Raw genomic sequence first — 18,540 nt, 5'->3', positions numbered from 1 at the left:
GAGAGAGCACCCTGCCCTGGGCACGCACTTGGCTTTCTAGGTTCCCCAGTACACAAGGGAACTTTTCAAAGTCCTTATTTCCCCAAATCTTACTCCCCAACTTTTCCCTTGAATCTTTCCATGTATCTATTGCTTACAGCAACTGTTATCTTTTCATTGCTTTTAGAGAGAAGGGAAGGGAAGGAGAGAGAGAAGGCAAGAAACATCAATGTGAGAGAGAAACTTTCCTTTTGTACATGCCCCGACTGGGCACCGAACCTGAAACCCAGGCATGTGTCCTGACCGGGAATTGAACCCACGACATTTTGATTTATGGGACTACGTGCCACCCAACTGAGCCACGTTGGCCAGGGTCCAATTGTTATTTTTGCTTGTTCTTTTGTCTTTCAGTGTTTTGGGGGCAGGGAAGGTTATGTTTTTAAAACAATGTTTTCAGTGTTTTATGTCCTCTGGTGTAGCTGCTCTGCCCTGAAAGGGTTCCAAGAAAAGTTAAGTAAAGGGACGCCCCTTTGGTCAGTCCTTTAGGAAAACCCCGATCAGTCAAAACAAACACAGTTCCCTGGGAACAAGATCTGCTCTGCTCCCTCCGGAACCAGGTGCCCCCACCAGAAACGTAGACTGTTGTCTACCAGACACCTCTGTGCTGGGAGGAGACTGCGGATAGGGGAAGTGACAGCGTCGCAGAGATTTCTTACCCTGTCGAAGCTGCCTTTCTCCCAGACAAGCATTTACATGGTTCCTATAAACCTTCGGCTACCTCCCAGAGTTCTAGCAAGGCTGATTCTGGCCATTTTTGCCAGATGTTTCTGGGGAGAGACAGATCCCCAGAGTTCCCTACTCTGCCATTTTTGTTGATGTCCCCTTGCTTTGTCATTCTAACACTGGGTTGTTGTCTTTTTTTTTTTATTGAAGTGCAAGAGTTCTGTATATTCTAGATACACGGGCATAGTCAGTAGACAATTGACATTTTTTATTATGAGAATATGTGATTTGTGTAATTAAATAATGATAAAATAAAAATCTGCACAAGGTCGCCAATCTGTCTGAGAGTGCACAAAGGTGACAGGAAATGGTCAAACTTTCCATCAGAGCAAGATCTGGGACAGTTTCTTTCCCATCCACCAGTGGACATGCTTCTTCCTCCTCCCCTCTGGCAGAGACTGCCCCCTGCTGCAGGTGTTGGCTGGTAAGGCTGCTGATGAGCAGGTGGAGGGCTCTCTGCCCTGGATTGTCTCCTGGCTCCTGGAAGGAAACAACTACAATGGCATTCTTCTTCGCCTGGACCCTCAAGGTGGCCTGGGGGTAGGGACGGGGGAGTGTGGGGTTCTTTAGGAAGCTCTGGGATCTAGTCTTAGGTCTGCTCCACCCTCTCTCCTTACCAGCCACAGCCCCAACCCCATCCCAGAGAGATCCTGACTCCCTGGGAGGGCCAGGACTCAGCAAGGTCCCAGGGTCGGCGGCCGCCGTGGAAGTCTGGAGAGGCAGGGCCAATAGTAAAAACAATCCCTCACCCTTCAGAGGCCTTCAACAGTTTACCAAGCATTTTTACACTAATACCTTTGGTTCTTACTAAACCCCACGAAGCAGCTCTAATTTACAAGGACAGGGAGGATCAAAGAAGGAAAGGTAAACTTGCCTATATTCACACACCCATTAAAAAACAACAACAAACGTTGGCCGTCTGTCTCTAAAATCAACAAACACACATACAAACACACATTCATTTGGTGAATGCATTCCCAGCCCTCCCCCTGTGCCAGGCCCCAGGGAACGTGGAAGATCAGTTGGGACAGTTCACACCCTCAGGGATAAAGCAGACACGTGTTTACAGGCCAGTTTGGTGTCCTGATTAAGGGCACAGGCGGACCTGGGCTCTCAGCTCTGCCAGTCCCTGGGAAGTTGCTTGCTCTCTCTGAGCCTACGTTGCCTCATCTGGAAACTGTGGGGGGAGGCAGGACAAAACTTTCAGAGTTGCTGCCTCACTGCAAAGTTGTGTGGACACAAAGAGGCACCCAGAGAGAGCCTCAGCACAGGGACGTCGGCACATGTAAAAAAGCCTGGTAGGCATTCACTGTTTTTATGAATAGTACTGTTAATAAAAATTGAAGGAGTCATAGGCAGTATGTTTTGGAGTCCAGAGGAAGAAGTGATTCACTCTGAGTCTCCTTTTACCAGGCAGCTCCCTGAGCTTGTTCCAGGCTGCTCTGCTGGGGGCCGCGGGAAGGAGGATGCGGGTAAGACAGGTGAAGCCCACCCTGTGGGATGCAGCGGAAGAGGCCCGCGCCCGCCGGGCTGGCCTGAAAAGCCTGCGTTCAGGCCTCCTTGGGGTCCCGCTGACAGACAGTGGGCTCAGCCAGCTGGGCAGGGCACTGCGGGAGTTGCAGGTGAGCTAGGTAAGCCCTGAGGGTCCCTGGGTCAGCAGTGGCCAGAGCCCACCTTGAACCGTCTCTCCATAGGTGGTGAAATCCTGGAGCCGGCACCCAGGCAGCCGCTTGCCCAAGGGGGTCAGAGCTGAAGTGCAACCAGAACCACAGGTAGGTCTTTTTATCCAACCTCTTAGGAGCCCCACTGTGGTCTGCCTTCCTTCCTCTGTTTGCAGAGCACCCCCTGGGAGCCCTTCCTTTACTCAATAATTTATTGATACCGAAACATTTATTGACCACTCACTATGTGCTGAGCACTGTGCCATGTAGGCCGTAGGAAATCCCTGTCCTCGTGCAGGTTACGATCTGCTGGAGAGAAACAATTACAACATCATACCAGTGCTAATGTAAAGGGCTTATCAACTGGAGGTTCTAGGAGACATCTAAGTTAGTCTCACCAAGAAAGGGAAAGAAGACTTCAGGGGAAGTTGATTCCTGGCAGAGGTGGCCAGCAATGAATGAAGAACATTTAGGCAGAGAAAATAACAAGGAAAGTCTCAGAAGTAAGTGAGTGCTTGATCTCTTTGGGTGACTGTAAGCAGCTTGATTTGCCGGAGAATAGAGTTCAAGAAAGAGAGTCGGGAGATAAGGATTGGAGAGGGAAGCAGAGGCCAGGCCACACAGGGCTTTGTAAACCTATTGAGGTGTTTGGACTTTATCTTTTTTTTTTTTTTAGTTTTATTTTAATTATTGTTCAAGTACAGTTTTCTCCCTTTTACTCCCATTCCAGCCCACCCACCCAACCCTCCCCACTTCCCTCCCATTACCACCCTCCCCCTAGCTTTTGTCCATGTGTCCTTTAAATTTGTTCCTGCATGGACTTTATCTTGACAGTCCCAAGGAAGCCACAGAAGTATTTCAAGCCAGGAGGATAACATAGCTCCCACTTTTCTTTTATTAAAAATTTTATTTATTTTTAGAGGAGAAGGGAGGGAGAAAGAGAGGGAGAAAAACATTAATGTGTGGTTGCTTCTCCAGCACCCCCTACTGGGGACCTGGCCCGCAAGCCAGGCATGTGCCCTGACTGGGAATCAAACCGGTGACCCGGTGCTTCTCAGGCTGGCACTCAATCCACTGAGTCATACCAGTCAGGGCTGCTCCTACTTTTCTTTTTTGTTTAGTCCTCACTCGAGGATATGTTTACTGAATTTAGAGAGAGAGGAAGGATGGGAGGGAGGGAGGGAGGGAAAACAGAGAAAGAAAGAGACAGAGAAACTGATGTGAGAGAGAAACGTTGCCTCCCATATGCAACAAACCTGGCATTCAACCCACAACCTAGGTATGTGCCCTCACTGGGGATCGAACCCACAACCTTTTGGTGCACAGGACAATGCTACAACCAACTTAGCCACAGGGCCAGGTCTGCTCCCACTTTTCATGTGAGCAAACTGAAGCTCAGAGAAGGGAACGGAGTATCCCAGGGTCACAGGGATAATCAAGTCCACAGAGGTGCAAACGCCCAAGTCCTTAGACTCAAAGTGGCGCTCTTCTGTTCTCTCAGGGTGCACGCCCACCCTTGTGTGGAAGAGGGTAGTTTTTCATGATTTGCCACAGGGTGGCTGGAAGGCTGCCCCTGCCTTGCTTCTCCTGGTGTTTCCCTTTTCACAACACTTGCAACTTGTTTTTACAGCCCTGGACCTTGGAAATTAGGCCTGTAAGCTCCCATTTACTGGGCAGTGCAGTGCTTTGGGTGCATAGCCCATTCCATACTCTCTATAACTTTAATCAGCTCCATGTTATAGATGAGGAAAAATGGAGACTCAAAGACTAGCCACCTGCCAGAGGTCATACAGCTAAGAAAAGGAGGCGCTGGGGCCTGATCTGTTTGATTTCAAAGCCCTGGGCTTAGCTCACACTGTCCTGGGAGGAAGCACGTGGACTTCCCTCTCCTAATATCTTTTCAGCAGGCGATAAATTCAGAAGCAAGTCCAGGCCTCCAGGGAGAACCCCAAGGTGGGTCAGGGAGAACCCCAAGGTGGGTGGAGCTGGGGGTCTTCACCATTGACCTGCTTAATTGCATTTTCCACCAGTGGCAGGAAAAGCAGCATTTCTAGGACCTGGGCTCCACCAAAAGCATCCTCTCAGGGACTCTGAGGAGAAGGTACCCCTGTACCCAGAGCAGTGGGAGGCTGTTGGGGGAGTGAAGAGTTGCAGGGTTAATACGTCTCTGGCTTACCCTGCCCCACAATGGGGAAAGATAAGGAACTTCTGGCAAATAAAGGACCTAAAGGCTTACTGGATCCCTAAGGGAGGGGCGTGGGAAGGCCTGGTATTCCTACGGGGCTGGATCAGGAGTATGCGATCCTTAGGGCCTCCCTGGCATCTATTGGCAGAGCCAATACTGTTCCTGTCCCCCCCTCCCCATGGCCTCTGGGTCTCTGTCCAGACTACACGCTCTGTCAGGCCAGTTAGTTCCGGGTGGTAGTTCTGGCAGCAGCCCTGGTAATGGGATTCTGTTGGAAATGTTGGCCCCTATGTCCCAGTGCTGTGTACATGCCTGGGCTCCTGGCTGAGCCTGGACTGATGCCACCTAGGCCCGGCAGGCCCCAGATGTGGCCCTGCAGTTCCTCCTGGCCCAGGCCCGGAGGCAGAGACTGCGAGAACAACACCAACTTTGGATCCAAGAGGAACTGAAGCATTTGGATCAGGAGGAGGCAGGTGACGAGATCAAAGGCCTGGTGGCAGGAGAAGAGGTAAGGAGGTTAATGTAGGGGACTTTAGCTCCTTCTGGTTGGGCCAGGCCCTGTGCTAGAGTGCTGAGATCTAGTGTCAGACTGGGCCATACCTTCTCCCCTGGCCCTCACAGCTCTGTCAGGGGTAGATGAGGCAATTCTTGGTGCTAAGTGCTGTGATGGGGGGAGCAAGGAGCTTGTGGGAACAAAGAGGTGCACCTGACCCAGGCTGGAGTGGGTCAGAGAAGATGGCATTCAAGCTGAGAAGTAAAGGACAAATGAAGCAGCCAGAGAGGCCAACTGGACTCTGAGCCCTAGAGGGGCAGTCTGCGCTCACCACACAGAGGCACTCAGTACACAGAACTTGTCTGAACAAATTAAAGGGCAAAACTTATGTGCATGGGGTTTGGAGGGTGGGGTGGAGAAACACACCTTCCAAGCGAGGACAATACTATATGGACAAAGGTCCAGAGGCGAGCACTAGCACCATGGGTTCTGGGTCATGCAAACTGTCCGTCTGGCTGGAGCCTGGCAGGTGCGTGGTCAGAGGCAGAGCTGAAGAGATCAGCCCGTGTCCTGCCTCTGCAGTTGGGCTTTACCCTGAGGACGATGGTGAGCCCTTGAAAGGCATGTCATCGCAGCTCTGCCCCTCACTGGCCATGGGAATTTGGGCGTGTTAGGTTGCTCCTCCAATCCAGTTTCCAGATCTGCAAAATGGCAGCTACCTCATAGGGTCGACATTAGATAAAATGAGATCATACACTTGAAGCATGCAGAACAGAGTGGGTACACAGGAGGCACTCAGGAAAGCTGTCCCTTGGTATCCAGGGAAGATTGGTTCTAGGACCCCCATGAACGCCAAAATTCATGGATGCTCAAGTCCCTATATAAAATGGCACAGTATTTGCATGTAACCTTCCCACATCCTCCTGCATACTTTAAACCATCTCTAGATTACTTATAATACCTGATATAATGTAAATATTATATAAGTAGTTGATATATTATATTGCTCAGGGAATAGTGAAAAGAAAAAATAGTTTGTACATGTTCAGTTCAGACATGCAGCCACCGTGGTGGGCCAGACTACAGAGCACACATCAACAATGCTACACAATAGTGTAACATCTACAAAATGTATTTTCAGTCTGTGGTTGCTTGAATCCATGAGCGGGCTGTGGATACAAAGGGCTGACTATGTTATTCCTTAAGGCCTCCACGGCAAGCCAGAGGTGGCACCGGGAGCAGGCAGCGCTGAGACTCCAGCTGGAGGCTCTTCAGGCAGAGCGGGACACTGCGGAGCAGGACCTGGTAGCCCTCTATGACCTGCACGTGCAGGCCACTCGAGCTCAGACTTGTCATCTGTTACAGGTCAGTAGGGACAGGCTTTGAGTGGGTGACAAGGCTGGCTGACAGACATCTCTGAATCTGGGCACAGGTGTTCCGAGCCTGGCGGGGGATGTGGGAGGAACAGACCAAGACCACAGAGCAGCGGCACCGCCACCTGCTGGCTGGCATTCTGCAAGACACCATCAACCTGGCCGCACAGAACCAGGAGCTCCAAGCCCAGAACCGGCAGCTGCGGGAGGGTGCAGACTAGGCTGGATCCTTCCCCTGGGGAGAAATCTGATGACCAGGAATCCTTCAGAGGCAGTTTCCTCTCTCCTTCTTCTTTAAAAAAAATGTATTGATTGATTTTAGAGAGAGAAAATAAAAAGATATTGATTTGTTCCACTTATTTATGCATTCATTGGTTGATTCTTTAATGTGTCCTGACAGGGGATGAAATCCATAACCTTGGCATATCGAGATGATGCTCTAACTAACTGAGCTACCTAGCCAGGGCCCTCTCTTCTTATTTTTAAGAGTCCTATAAAGGAAGTTGAGACACAATGACCAAGTGAAACTTCATTGTAATTAGTACCACTAGACAGTGTCGTTGTGCCAGTCCCTGCTAAGCACCTAATATCCATTATTTCACTTAACCTTTTCTGCTCCCCAAAATAGCTGTTGGTACCATTGACTCCCATTTCAGAGCTAAGGCAGCTAAAGACAGGAGGGGTTAAGTATCTGTCCAAGGACAGTCAGCCATAAGTGACAGAAACAGAATTCAAACTCAAGTCTTGGTGGCTACAGCTCCACACAGCACTTGGTAGTGGTTCACAAGTGTGCACCGGTCACCTAGGGAGCTGCTTTAAAAAACAGAGATTCTGAAACCCCACTCCCTAAGATAAGGCTTCAATAGGACTAGGACGTTTTTAAAGACAAGTTGACCCGGCATTCTACCACGGCAGCAGGTTCTAACATTCCTTTGACACTGAGAGCAGATGACAGGCAGTGAGGGACCTAGAGGAAATGAGAATCAACCACACTTGAGTCCCAGAGTTCTCTGGCCTCAGTCTGGCTTGTCCTGTTGCGCCTAGTGCCTTGTATTCCCAAGAGGCCTCCGAATTCCCCAGCACCCAAGTTTCATGTTTCAGGGAAACTTCAAAAGCTCTGTGACAGAGAACAGCCCTTTCTCATAGTCTGAGTTACCCCAGGGTTAAGATACTAAGGGAGTCAGGGGAATACAATTGTTTGAGAAGAGCTATGTAACACAGAAGACACGGGACACAGGTCATGGCCGAATGGAGGAACTGCCCTCACTCCAGAAAGCTTTATTGACTTTATTGCTTATGCAGTTAGACACAATTGAACTGTTTCCCTGTGCCTAGTCCCAGGTCACTCTGTGCAGAGCTTCCGTGGCTGCTGGGAGCTGGGACACTGTTAGGCAGGAGCAGGACCTAGAGTGGGGAGGATGGTAACTCCTAGGAGCTCTAGATGGGGCAGTGGGCTTCAAGAGGGTCTTTGGATGAAGAGAGGTCAGGAGTGTAGACTTAAGCCGGGGCCCAGGGACATCTCCTGAGACAAATTAAGTCCCAGCCCCTCTGGAATTTCCAGAACAAAGGCTGGATGTGGAGAGCAGCACTGTGGAGGGAGCAGGAGGCACTGTCTCCAGATGCTGCTAGAGCTAGGGGAGCTCGGCAGAATGGCCGAGGCAATGGGTGTGGAATCTGTGGCAATTGGGCTTTTCTGCAAGACAGTTGGGGGCAAGTATCCTTTATGGGGGAATCATGCACCACAGCTGGGCAGCCAGCACCAGGCCTTGGGGATATGGGTCTGCTGGGGTGGCCACAGTAGGAAAGGGGAACCAACTGTTACCCACTTTAAGCAACTGCATTCACGTATAATGAGCCAAGGAACCTTCTCTATCAGGAATGGGGTCACTTCTTGGGCCTAGGTACTGATGCTCCTTTAATTTCTTAGGAAGAACTGGGGGGAGAGGGGGTGTTTGAGAGTTTCCAGTTCTTAACCAAAGCCACGATCCAAGTCTCCCAGGGGTACACCTCCACCTCCCCAGCTTTTCTCACAAGGCACTTGTTACGGGGCTGCTGAGGGTAAGGGGGGCTAGGAGGTGGCTCTAATGGTGATGCCCAATCTCCAGGGTCAGGAGTCAGGGTGGAGGTGGTCAGAGGCTAGTGGCTGCCGTAGTACAGGCGCACTGCCAGGCCAATGAGCAGCGTGGCCAGGAAGAAGGCGGCTGTGAGCTGCAGCCGCAGCAGGGCTGCTGAGAGCACAGCGTTGACCACCAGCGAGCAGGACACCACAAAGAGGCGTGTGATGCTGCTGCCGTGCTTCATGACAGCTGACATGAGCAGTCCATTTAGTGCCTGGCTCAGCACCACGAGCGCTGCCCATCCCGAGAAGCCCTCCAGGAGGCCTGGGCCAGGGCCGCCACCTGCATGCAGTCCTAGGTTTAGGAGCACACCGAAAGTGTAGAGGAAGAGGTTCTGAAGTGCCAGGGGCAGCCGCTGTCGCTTCAACAGCAGCTCTGTGTACACGGACGACAAGCCTGAGATGAGGCAGTACAAGACGAGGAGCAGCAGTCCTAGTGGAGTGATATGCAGGGGCATGGGACCAGCCACAGCTGCTGGAGGGGACCCAGGAAGGGTGTCCCCAGGGTCTTGGAGGCCACCAGCTGCATAGCAGGCCCCTGCTGCCATCAGCAGCAGCAGTGCTAGGCCCTGGCGTGCGGAGAGGCGGTGCCGGAGGCAGAGGCAGTAGAACAGGGCTGTGCTTCCAATCTTGAGATTGCTCAGCACCTGGTAGGTGCTGGGGTCCATGTACCGCTGAAGATGGATCACCAGGTTGTTGTTAGCGCCATAGAGCAAGGCTGATAGTGCAAAGGGGGCAGCCTGGCGCCAGGGTGGGGACCCCTGGGGCCACGCTTGCCAGCCCACCAGGAGGGAGAAGGCGCACAACAGCAACTTGGTCAGTTCAGTCAGCAGCACAGCTGAGGAGGGTCGGAAGGGCACTTGGCCATCCACATGGCACAGTGCCAACAATGGGGCATGGGCACCATACATGGCAGTGGACAGGAGTAGCATCAGGGTCCAGCGGGCCTGCCTGGGTGGGCCCAGGCCTGCCGCACCCCCATCTTCTACACTCATGCTCACACCAGACCCTGGGTGAAACTAGCAAGGGGCAGGGAGGATTGTGATATGTTTGGAGAGAATCAAAATATGGAGCTGGCTGTCAGGAGAGAAGAGCCGTGGTACATGGCCAGAGAGAATGCTAAGGATCACAGTCAACTGTGAACTCCACAGTCAGGGTGGGAAGAGTTCTGGTGGCCCTAGAAGCCACGGTCTTGGGATCAGTCCCATGGGGTTAGGGAGGAAAGGAGGAGTCCAAGGTGGTGGCTATGAGCCACTGTGCACCCTCTGCAGGAAAGGAAGCAAGGACAAAGGTGGCAAGAAAGTGGGAGACAGCAAATGGGTGACAGCTGGGGAAGCCAGATACAGTGTCTGTGGTCGAGAGGTCCACCTGCAGGTCCCAGCTGCTCATCCTGCCTCCCCGTGGGATCCAGAGCTAGCCAGGCCCTTTGCGCAGCGACCGCAGATAGTCCCTCAATGTCTTCTCCACATTTGGCACGGCATATGCCTGAGCCGCGTAGATGCCGGTGCAGGTGCCCACAGCAAAGCCCAATACTGCGGATGCCCTCAGTTTGGCCACCACATAGCCGGCCAGGAAGCCTTTGAGGAATGGGGAGGACAAGAGCGAACCATCCTGTGGAAGAAGATTCATGAGAAAACTCAGTAGGTTCTCCCCTCTTCTAACCAGGAGCTACTCAAGCTAGGCTTACAGTGGCCCACCACCTGCTCCCCCTTACTCTGGAAAGCTGTAGTATTCTCTCCAAAGACTTTCTCAAGGTTCTGGGGGCACAAAAAGAACCTAGGAGTTCTGATTACATAATCTCAGAACCCCAGGGTTAGAAGGCTCCAAACATAGAACCTTACTGCCACAAGGCAACAGAGAAGTCCCTGAGGAATCTGAACCCTGCTTGCTTCTCATATCCCAGCATGCTCTCCCACTACCGAAGCTAAAGCAAACTGCTTTCACCCCTCTGTTCATCATGCTATTCCCACAAGAATTCTGCCTCTGTTGTTCCATCTGCCTGGAATATTTCTCCTCTCCTCTTCACCTTTTTAGCCCCCACTTAAAGAGATCCCAGTTCAAGTGTCATTTCCCCAGGGAAACACTCCTTAAAGTTACAGAGAACAGGCCCCCAATAACCATTTGCTCAATAGATCTCTACCACCCATTCAAAAGCGTATTGGGCAATGAAGCCCAGGGGTTGGGGTCAGAAGCAGCATTACCTGTCCCACACCACTACTGACTTCGTCTTCCACACGCTGCTGCAGGCGCTCCAGCTGGTTCTTGAGAAACGCCAGGTCCTTAAGCTTGGGCAGAGAATCCTAGGACAAGGGAGACACTGTCTCCAGCAGACTGACCTAGCCCCACCTCCTGTTCAAGTCCATCCATCAGAAGCTGGGATGGGGTGAGCCTGAGAAACCTCTACACATAATACCTTCCTGAGATGACAGTGATAAAGGAAGGAAGGCACTGACAAGGACAGAATTCACATTGGGGCCAGGGAGGGGGTGACAGATGGGATGTGCATCAGTAATTTACAGGCGCTTTATATAGTAAGCAATGTGTAGGGACGGTGGGAGGGGCAGCGAGGAGACCTGCAATCAGATCAGGAAAGTACTAATGACTTGACCATAAGCTATCTGGAAGTGGAGGCCAGTCTGTCCTGTCTGCTGAGTTCCAAGGTCTAATGCAGGGTAAATGTGAGTGGTGCTGAACTTCCAGGCCGAAGGTAAGAAATGGTCCGAGGCTTCTGCCGAGGTTTCTCCCCCTTGCCCCTTAAGGCCATCCCAAGTTGAATGTGTGACTATACACGAGTGTACGAAGGTAGGAGATGGGTAATGGCTGTTTGGAGGTGCGCGGGTAAATGAACGGAGTGACTCTGATGGCCCATGAGTATGGGATTCAGTGTGTGCCCAAGGGAGTGGCTGACTGAGGGTGTGCCAGTGTGAATCGGGAACAACGTGTCTCTGGGAGGGAAAATTTCGAGGGCTAGGGAATGCAGCAGAGTGAGGAGTGTGTCAGAGTGAAAGGGTTCGAGTGTGTGTGAGTAACTAGGGATCGTGATGGTCCCCCACAGGGGACAGCCAGGGGATCCCAAGCTCCGTTCGCCTCGCATAGCGCTCCGCCCCTCTACTCCCCACTGTTGAGGCCGTCGACAGGAGCAAAAGGGAAAACAAGGGGCACCCCCACCCATGAGCTGCTCCAGTGTCGTCTTACCCCAGTTCTAAAAAGGTGTGACTACTACCCTGACTGCAGATCACCCCCATGGTCACTCACCTTGTCATCCGCCATCTTCCCCGCCGAACTTGGAGCGCAGGCGCAGCCCCGCCTCCCTTTTACCAAGCGCTAGGGCCATCATTACCTAAAGCGGAGGCACTTCCGGGGCATTTTTGGTAAGGGTGGACGCGCTTTCCTGGCGCCGGAGCCCAGGCGGTAGCCTGCCCACAGATACTCTCAAATGACGACTGCTGTCGCTTCCCACGCTACGCGAACGCGTGCGCGCGCAGACGACCTGGGCGTGATGATCTCATTTGTGTGCGTTTGAACGCGACACTCATCCGCCGCCTGATGAGCTCGTAGGTGCGAGGTGGTGTCGGTGGGCGCGCAGGCTACAGTGCTCCTCCCCGGAACTCACACACGAAACGCGCACGGACTCTGGATCCAGACGCCCGTTTACATGCACCACCCCTCGGAGGGGGCTGCAGCTCCGCCCGCCTTATCTCATCACCCCACCCCTTGCCCCAGCCCCGCCCCGTATTTGGGCGGTGTCCTCGGGCTTCGCAGACTTCGGCGCAAAGAGGCTGGGCTTTTCGGCGCAGCTGCTCCAGAGGTCGAGCTGCACTGGGAGTGCAAGCAGGCGGAGGCCGGCAGGGACGCGGCCGGGGCAATGCTGGGCAAGGATTACATGCTGGCCATAATTCTGGTCAATTGCGATGGTGTGCACGGAGGGGCCCGATGGGAGGGAGCACCGAGAGGGGAGGAGGGAGCGTGAAGGGCTACTCCAAGGCTCAAAAGCAGGGAGGTGGGGAACGTCCTGGGGCGAGAACCGGGGTACAGACGAACCCTGATCTTTGTACTGTAAAAATTACCCAAGGTTGGGAGCCTGGGCCTCCAACATGAGTGTTGACAAGGTGTTCATGTGAACCCACGCCTGTGCCCTCCTTCTCCAATCCTGTGTTCCCCTCCTCATTCCGTGTCCCGTAGATGACTTGTGGGGCGACCAGAGTCTGGAGGGAGAGCCAGGCCTGCCCCCTGGCTGGAGGAAGATTCATGATGCTGCAGGTACTTATTATTGGCATGTGCCCAGCGGTAGTACCCAGTGGCAGCGCCCATCCTGGGAGCCAGGAGATGCAGAGGGCCCATGCTCGGTAGGTGGAGGGTGAGGAGGAGCCCTGAGCCCGTGTGTGGACCTAGTCTGCCGCTGCACTGACCTCGTTCCCTCTCTGCAGAGGACGGAAGGGATTTGGGAACTTCGGCCGCCCAAAGGAAGATCCTTTTCCAGCCTGGAGAGCTCACTGGACCGGAGGTAACAGGGATAGATAGGCCGGGCCAAATGAAAGGCTTGGGTGCCATGGCACTCAGAGATGCAGCTGGATCCACAGTCTGCGTTCCGACCCAGGTTCTAGACTCTGGCCCATGTTCTTGGCTCTCAGTATTTTGAGTTTTGTCTTTGTTCCTAACTCTGTGTTTTACCACATGTTCTTCTCCACATTCTGGGTCTTGACATATGTTCTAGACCCTGGCCGCTGTCCTGGCCTCTGTTCACGGAGTTTCCCATCCCATGTTCTAGGGTCTCTTGTCCTGGTTTGGGGCTCTGGTCCACATTTTGGACCCTGTTCCATGTTTGCAACTTTTCTAATTTTAATGCATTTAAAAAAGATTTTATTTACTTATTTTTAGAGACAGGGCAAAGAAGAGAGAAAGAGAGGGAGAGAAACATCAATGTGCTATTGCCTCTTGTGCACCCCCTACTGGGCACCTGGCCTGCAACCCAGGCATGTACCCTGACTGGGAATTGAACCGGTGACCCTCTGGTTCGCAGGCCGGCACTCAATCCACTGAGCCACACCAGCCAGGGCCACGTTTGCAACTTTTATTTTGTGTCCTGTGTCCTGATTTTTTCTTCAGATTCATACTCTTTATGTTACATTTATTTAATATATCCTGGGCCTTGTCTTGCTCTGGTTTTACATTTGGGACACTATATTCTGGGTCTTGTCCCACATCTACTGCCTGTCAAGTAGTCTGTGCCTCACCAGTGTCCCTTCTATAGGAAGTATGGTCTCTTATCAGCTCTGCTCTGTTTCAGTAACTCCCTGTCCTGGTATGGTGAGGAATCCTACATCCAGAACATGGAACCAGGGGCTAAGGTAGTGACTTGGGCCTGGGGGCCAGCCCACGGCATTGAAGGGTCCCGAGGGAAAGGTCAGGGGTGGGATTGGGCTAAGCAGAGATGACCGGGGCAAAGGAAGGGTATACCAGACATTTTATATGTGTGGAGCCTGTGGTATTTCCTACTCTACTCCACCTCTACTCACTTGGTGCCCTTCTGCCCTTTCTCCCAACCTGTCAGTGCTTTGCAGTCCGCTCTCTGGGTTGGGTAGAGGTACCTGAAGAGGACCTGGTACCAGGGAAGAGCAGTATCGCAGTCAATAACTGCATCCAGCAGCTGGCCCAGACCCGCAGCCGGAGCCAGCCCCCAGATGGTGCCTGGGGTGAGGTGAGCTGGCCAGCCCTTCAACGGGTACAGCCCTGGGTCTAGCAGAGGTAGATGTCTCTGAATCACCTGTTTCCCATGGCAACCACTTATCTCCAGGCTACGCTCTGTCCTTGGCAGGGCCAGAACATGCTAATGATCCTGAAGAAGGATGCCATGAGCCTGGTGAATCCCCTGGACCACAGTCTGATCCACTGCCAGCCTCTGGTGCACATCCGTGTGTGGGGCGTGGGCAGCTCCAAGGGCCGGTGAGGACTCCTACATCCTTCCAAGTGAAAGTTGCTCCTTCCACCCCACCCTGCAAGCTGTTCTCCCTACTGATGCTGATCCCTTGTACTTGAACCTCTGGACACAGATCCTCTGACATGGACCCAAGCTCTGCCTCCCCTGCCTGGTGCAGCCCTAGTTGGGGAGGGTGGGCCCAGCTCAACAGGGACAGATGGGGGAGAGCCTGAGAGGCTGAGCTGATTCTCTTCTGTGCTCCCACATGCTTCCGGAATAGTGACAGGTGAGTGCCAGCCAGGTGCCTTGAGCCCCAGCCTTGACCTCTCTGTCTGTCCTTTCCACATCCCTTGCCTGACTTTCTAGGCTTCTCCTGCAGGCATTGCAGGCCCCTATCCCTATCCAGCCTCTACCCCAGCCCCATCTCTGACCTGTCAGGGACTTCGCTTTTGTGGCGGGAGACAAAGACAGCTGTATGCTCAAGTGCCATGTGTTTCGCTGTGACGTCCCTGCCAAGGCCATTGCCAGTGCCCTACATGGGCTCTGTGCCCAGGTAAGGGCCAGGAGTGGGGTAGGGAATGTGGGAGGGAGCTGGGTCTGAAGCTGCCAGGGAGGCTGGTGCAGGGTGGTATTGGCTCCCTTACCTCCATTCCCCTCTCCCCGTGCCTCAGGCTAGCTGCACTGTGTTTCAGATCTTGTCAGAGCGAGTAGGGGTCGGTGGTGATTCCTCTTGCTGTTCCTCGGACGCCATCTCCCCTGAAGATCTGCCGAGGCAAGGTATGAAGAGGGAGGCCTGCGTTGCAGCAGCAGGCTCTCTAGGTGAAAGCTGGGGAGGTAGTCCTGGTTACTTAGTACTTCCCTGGAGATATGGGGCCTCTGATGTGTCCTGGTCCCAGGAATCCCAAGCCCTGAATTGGAGGTGCATCCATGGTCTTTTCTTCTGTCTTATGCCAGCTCCAGCTCTCTCAGAAGGGTGGGAAAGAGGTAGTTGAGACAGCACCTGGGCCAACATGCTGTATATATTTCAGTGGAGCTGCTGGATGCCGTGAGCCAGGCTGCTCAGAAGTACGAGGCACTGTACATGGGGATCCTGCCAGTCACTAAAGCCATGGGTGAGGACTGAGCGGGCTGTGGGGGGTGGGCTGTATGGGGCCAGGGGAAGGTGGATAAGGTGGGCTCTACCACTGTTTCGCAGCGTGCTTCCATGGCCCTGTACGGCCTGGGATGTACCACCTTTCCCAACTCTGGATTCTAAGCCCAGCGCTAGGAATTCTCTTCCCATCTCTCTGAATTCCAAGTCAGGGAGATGGGCCTAGGCACTCCCCGCAGATTCTTTCCTTCTTTACGTCTGGGAGACACCATGGTGGACATGTTTCCCCAGGAATGGATGTGCTGAACGAGGCCATTGGTGTCCTTACCACCCGGGGGGACCGGGATGCCTGGGTCCCCGCCATGCTCAGTGTGTCTGACTCTCTCATGACTGCTCACCCCATTCAGGTACCAGAAGGTGAAGTTGGGGGTTGTGGAGAGGTGGGCAGGGCTGCTGAGGGTCACTGCTTGCTGCTTGAAGAGCTCAGTGGGCCCAGCTTCTGCCTGGCCCTCTGGTGACTTGGCCTGGTGTGGGCAGGCAGAGGCTGATGCAGAGGAGGAGCCACTGTGGCAGTGCCCTGTGCGCCTTGTGACCTTTATTGGTGTTGGCCGAGACCCACACACCTTTGGCCTCATTGCTGACCTGGGCTGTCAGAGCTTCCAGTGCGCAGCCTTCTGGTGCCAGCCCCATGCCGGGGCACTCTCCGAAGCTGTACAGGCTGCTTGCATGGTGAGTTGGGGCTGGGAATGGTGGGTAGGGTTGCCCTGCAGCTGCTTCGTTCTGGTGGCTGGGGCTCAGGATTGGCACCCTGTCTAGAAATCACAAACCAGAGATACCAGGGCTGACTGTGGTTTATAGTGTTTCATTTGGTCCTCATGCTGTTTTTAATAAGTTTTAATGAGGTGCCAATATTTAAAGGCCAGGACATTTCACACAATAATTGCTATTTCTTTTTTTTTTTGGTTGTTAAATATCAGAAGCTCTGACACTGGGTCCACATGCATAAATTTCAATATTCAGCTGGAGTTGTGTAGGGCTGTGCCCTGTAGGGTGGGCATTGTCTTTCCTTTTTGTCTTACGTAGGTCATTTCCTGGTGGGCATTTGAATGTGGAATGCTCTCACTCTCCAGTTTACTCATTCACTCAACGAATACGAGTGCCTGCAGGAAACGAGGCACCGTCCGTGACCCTGAGAATTCAGTGGTATAGAGAGCACAGCCTTAGGTTAAAGCGGAGACAGACCAGAAGGAAGTTGTACACCACAGGATGATGGAGGAGAAGGTCCATTCAAGGGTTCAAAAAGTCTACTTAAAAGAGGTGATAGGAAATTGAGAATCGAAGGTGTAAGGAGGAAGTTAGCCAGGTGAAGAGGGGTAGGGCAGGAGGTGTGCCGAGTCCAGGGAGCTTCAGCTCTGAAGCTGGGAGGTGATAGCGGGTGACAGTATCCGAGGGACTCCAGCATCTCCGGGGTGCTAGGGGAATGGAGTGAGAGGTGAGGGCAGAGAGAATGGCAGAGACCAGGTCATGGAAGAACTTCTAGGTCAGACAGGTGATGAGTTTATTTCATCCTGAGACACTCCAAGCCATGGAAGGGTTTTGAGCAGGACAGTGAAGTCAGGTTTGTGGACTGGGAAGGCCACTTAAGCTGTAGTGTACGTAAAAGGTTTGGAAGACACAAGAAGACCATTCAGGACCCTCTTGAGTTCAAATGAGAGAAGGTTGGGGCAGTTGCACTGGGCATGGAGTTTGAGTTGAAGACCCTCTCCTTGCCTAGGGAATCCACCTTGCTAGGGGTGCGCCCCTAGAGTCGTGAGAGATGGAGAGTTGGCATGGTGGTAAGATGTGGTTTAGAGTACAGACTCTGCAGTCAGACAGCTAGGTTTGAATTCCAATTCTACCATTTTCTGGCTAGGCGACTGTGGGCAATCCCTCAATCTCAGTTTCCTCATTTGTGAAGTGGGGATAATAACACCTGATAAATAGTTGGGTTGTTAACTTTTATACAAAGCATTTATCACAGTGTCCAGCCCCCCTTAAGTGCTCAGTAAACGTCCAGTTTTATGTTCTTGTTCTTTAGCTACCTGGGAATGCAGTAGGGGCTCTGGATGTAGTGAGTCTCATATCAGACTGAAGCCTTGGCCAGTCCCCTGTCCTGCCTAAGCTTTCAGGGAACGTGAGGCAGAAAGGAGCTGGATCCTCACGTACCCATTCTCCCTAGGTTCAGTACCAGAAGTGTCTTGTGGCCTCTGCAGCTCGAGGCAAGGCCTGGGGTGCCCAGGCCCGTGCCCGCCTGCGGCTCAAGCGGACCAGCTCCGTGGACTCCCCAGGAGTTCCCTTGCCTCTCCCCGTGCTCAAAGGAGGGGTTGGGGGTGCAGCCCCTCGAAAGCGGGGCATCTTCTCTTTTCTTGATGCCTTCCGGCTGAAACCCTCTCTGCTCCATATGCCCTGAATTGATTTGGGAGGGCTGGGGAAAGAGGCCCTGGGTCCGTGCCCCGATCTGTTCCCTGTCATTCTCCAGGGGCCTGCAGCCTCTCACCCTTTGGAGCCTTCTCTGCCTGTCCCTCCCACCTTGTGCACCCTTTATTTATTGCCCAATTTATTAATTGTTTATATGGATGGCTGAGAGGCCCTGCACCACAACCCAGGACCCTGGCTCTCCTTTCCCTGGGTCCCTGTGTTCCTTGCCCCTGTCCAGCCCTGGACAGTTGGCTCTACCTCAGCAACACTTTATAGCAAAATCAGTATAAATAAAAATCCCTCAGTGACCTCACTGGGTGTGAGTATGTTGGGCCTGGGACAGGGTTGGGGGGTTAACCTGTGTGAAGTGTCTGTGTCTGTGCTTGGTGTTGGTGGCTGCCTGTAGTCACATGAGAACTTGGGTGTGATGGAAATCTGATATCATTCATTCAACAAATATATTTTCTAAGGTCTTCTCTGTGCCAG

At 53.0% G+C, this 18,540-nt stretch overlaps 4 protein-coding genes across 11 annotated transcripts; 2 read left to right on the top strand and 2 right to left on the bottom strand.

The window, feature by feature from the left end:
• The first annotated feature begins 426 nt into the window (after nucleotides 1-426).
• On the top strand, nucleotides 427-6,839 carry LOC114510322. Its single transcript, XM_036014478.1, has 9 exons — nucleotides 427-493; nucleotides 1,049-1,291; nucleotides 2,176-2,384; nucleotides 2,457-2,534; nucleotides 4,331-4,376; nucleotides 4,454-4,524; nucleotides 4,958-5,116; nucleotides 6,308-6,466; nucleotides 6,534-6,839. The coding sequence occupies exons 1-9, from the start codon at nucleotides 427-429 to the stop codon at nucleotides 6,693-6,695; spliced, it is 1,194 nt and encodes a 397-aa protein (XP_035870371.1). The 3' UTR covers nucleotides 6,696-6,839.
• Nucleotides 6,840-7,712: 873 nt separating this feature from the next.
• Nucleotides 7,713-12,035, bottom strand: SLC35A4 (solute carrier family 35 member A4). Of its 2 annotated transcripts, XM_028527902.2 has the most exons (3): nucleotides 11,846-12,035; nucleotides 10,792-10,890; nucleotides 7,713-10,201 (listed from the first exon to the last, which is right to left on the bottom strand). In XM_028527902.2, the coding sequence occupies exon 3, from the start codon at nucleotides 9,583-9,585 to the stop codon at nucleotides 8,611-8,613; it is 975 nt and encodes a 324-aa protein (XP_028383703.1). In that variant the 5' UTR covers nucleotides 9,586-10,201; nucleotides 10,792-10,890; nucleotides 11,846-12,035; the 3' UTR covers nucleotides 7,713-8,610. The 2 variants fall into 2 exon arrangements, with proteins under 2 accessions (XP_028383703.1, XP_028383704.1); XM_028527903.2 differs by lacking the exon at nucleotides 10,792-10,890 and having other exon boundaries at nucleotides 11,846-11,982.
• On the bottom strand, nucleotides 10,004-11,860 carry LOC114510323 (SLC35A4 upstream open reading frame protein-like). The gene is made up of 4 exons (XM_028528957.1): nucleotides 11,846-11,860; nucleotides 10,792-10,890; nucleotides 10,278-10,347; nucleotides 10,004-10,167 (listed from the first exon to the last, which is right to left on the bottom strand). Exons 1-4 carry the CDS (start codon nucleotides 11,858-11,860, stop codon nucleotides 10,004-10,006), a joined length of 348 nt encoding a protein of 115 aa, XP_028384758.1.
• A 93-nt stretch (nucleotides 12,036-12,128) lies between the features above and the next one.
• Nucleotides 12,129-18,367, top strand: APBB3 (amyloid beta precursor protein binding family B member 3). Of its 7 annotated transcripts, none has more exons than XM_028527876.2 (13): nucleotides 12,129-12,504; nucleotides 12,773-12,936; nucleotides 13,018-13,094; nucleotides 13,878-13,938; nucleotides 14,142-14,288; nucleotides 14,406-14,533; nucleotides 14,788-14,793; nucleotides 14,946-15,060; nucleotides 15,200-15,284; nucleotides 15,536-15,619; nucleotides 15,889-16,004; nucleotides 16,135-16,326; nucleotides 17,816-18,367. In XM_028527876.2, the coding sequence occupies exons 1-13, from the start codon at nucleotides 12,246-12,248 to the stop codon at nucleotides 18,044-18,046; spliced, it is 1,665 nt and encodes a 554-aa protein (XP_028383677.1). In that variant the 5' UTR covers nucleotides 12,129-12,245; the 3' UTR covers nucleotides 18,047-18,367. The 7 variants fall into 7 exon arrangements, with proteins under 7 accessions (XP_028383677.1, XP_035869997.1, XP_035869994.1 ...); XM_036014101.1 differs by having other exon boundaries at nucleotides 12,206-12,504; nucleotides 15,179-15,284; XM_036014107.1 differs by having other exon boundaries at nucleotides 12,370-12,504; nucleotides 12,773-12,850; nucleotides 15,179-15,284.
• Nucleotides 18,368-18,540: the final 173 nt, after the last annotated feature.

The sequence above is a fragment of the Phyllostomus discolor genome, chromosome 13, assembly GCF_004126475.2.
Source record: "Phyllostomus discolor isolate MPI-MPIP mPhyDis1 chromosome 13, mPhyDis1.pri.v3, whole genome shotgun sequence".
NCBI lineage: Eukaryota > Metazoa > Chordata > Mammalia > Chiroptera > Phyllostomidae > Phyllostomus > Phyllostomus discolor.
Note: the sequence above shows the minus strand (reverse complement) of the source record. Positions and strands in the feature narration are given on the sequence as shown.

Excerpts from the sequence above, each read along its gene's own strand:
- LOC114510322 (XM_036014478.1), top strand. The coding sequence starts at position 427 with ATGTTTTCAGTGTTTTATGTCCTCTGGTGTAGCTGCTCTGCCCTGAAA. Across the intron at positions 1,292-2,175 it reads TCTTCGCCTGGACCCTCAAG|GCAGCTCCCTGAGCTTGTTC; the intron begins GTGGCCTGGGGG and ends TCCTTTTACCAG. Across the intron at positions 4,525-4,957 it reads TCAGGGACTCTGAGGAGAAG|GCCCGGCAGGCCCCAGATGT; the intron begins GTACCCCTGTAC and ends GATGCCACCTAG.
- SLC35A4 (XM_028527902.2), bottom strand. The coding sequence starts at position 9,585 with ATGAGTGTAGAAGATGGGGGTGCGGCAGGCCTGGGCCCACCCAGGCAG.
- LOC114510323 (XM_028528957.1), bottom strand. Across the intron at positions 10,348-10,791 it reads TCAGTAGTGGTGTGGGACAG|AACCTTGAGAAAGTCTTTGG; the intron begins GTAATGCTGCTT and ends TTGTGCCCCCAG. Across the intron at positions 10,168-10,277 it reads GGAGCAGGTGGTGGGCCACT|GCTTCCTGGCCGGCTATGTG; the intron begins GTAAGCCTAGCT and ends CATTCCTCAAAG.
- APBB3 (XM_036014101.1), top strand. The coding sequence starts at position 12,246 with ATGCACCACCCCTCGGAGGGGGCTGCAGCTCCGCCCGCCTTATCTCAT. Across the intron at positions 14,289-14,405 it reads CAGATGGTGCCTGGGGTGAG|GGCCAGAACATGCTAATGAT; the intron begins GTGAGCTGGCCA and ends TGTCCTTGGCAG. Across the intron at positions 15,620-15,888 it reads GCCAGTCACTAAAGCCATGG|GAATGGATGTGCTGAACGAG; the intron begins GTGAGGACTGAG and ends ATGTTTCCCCAG.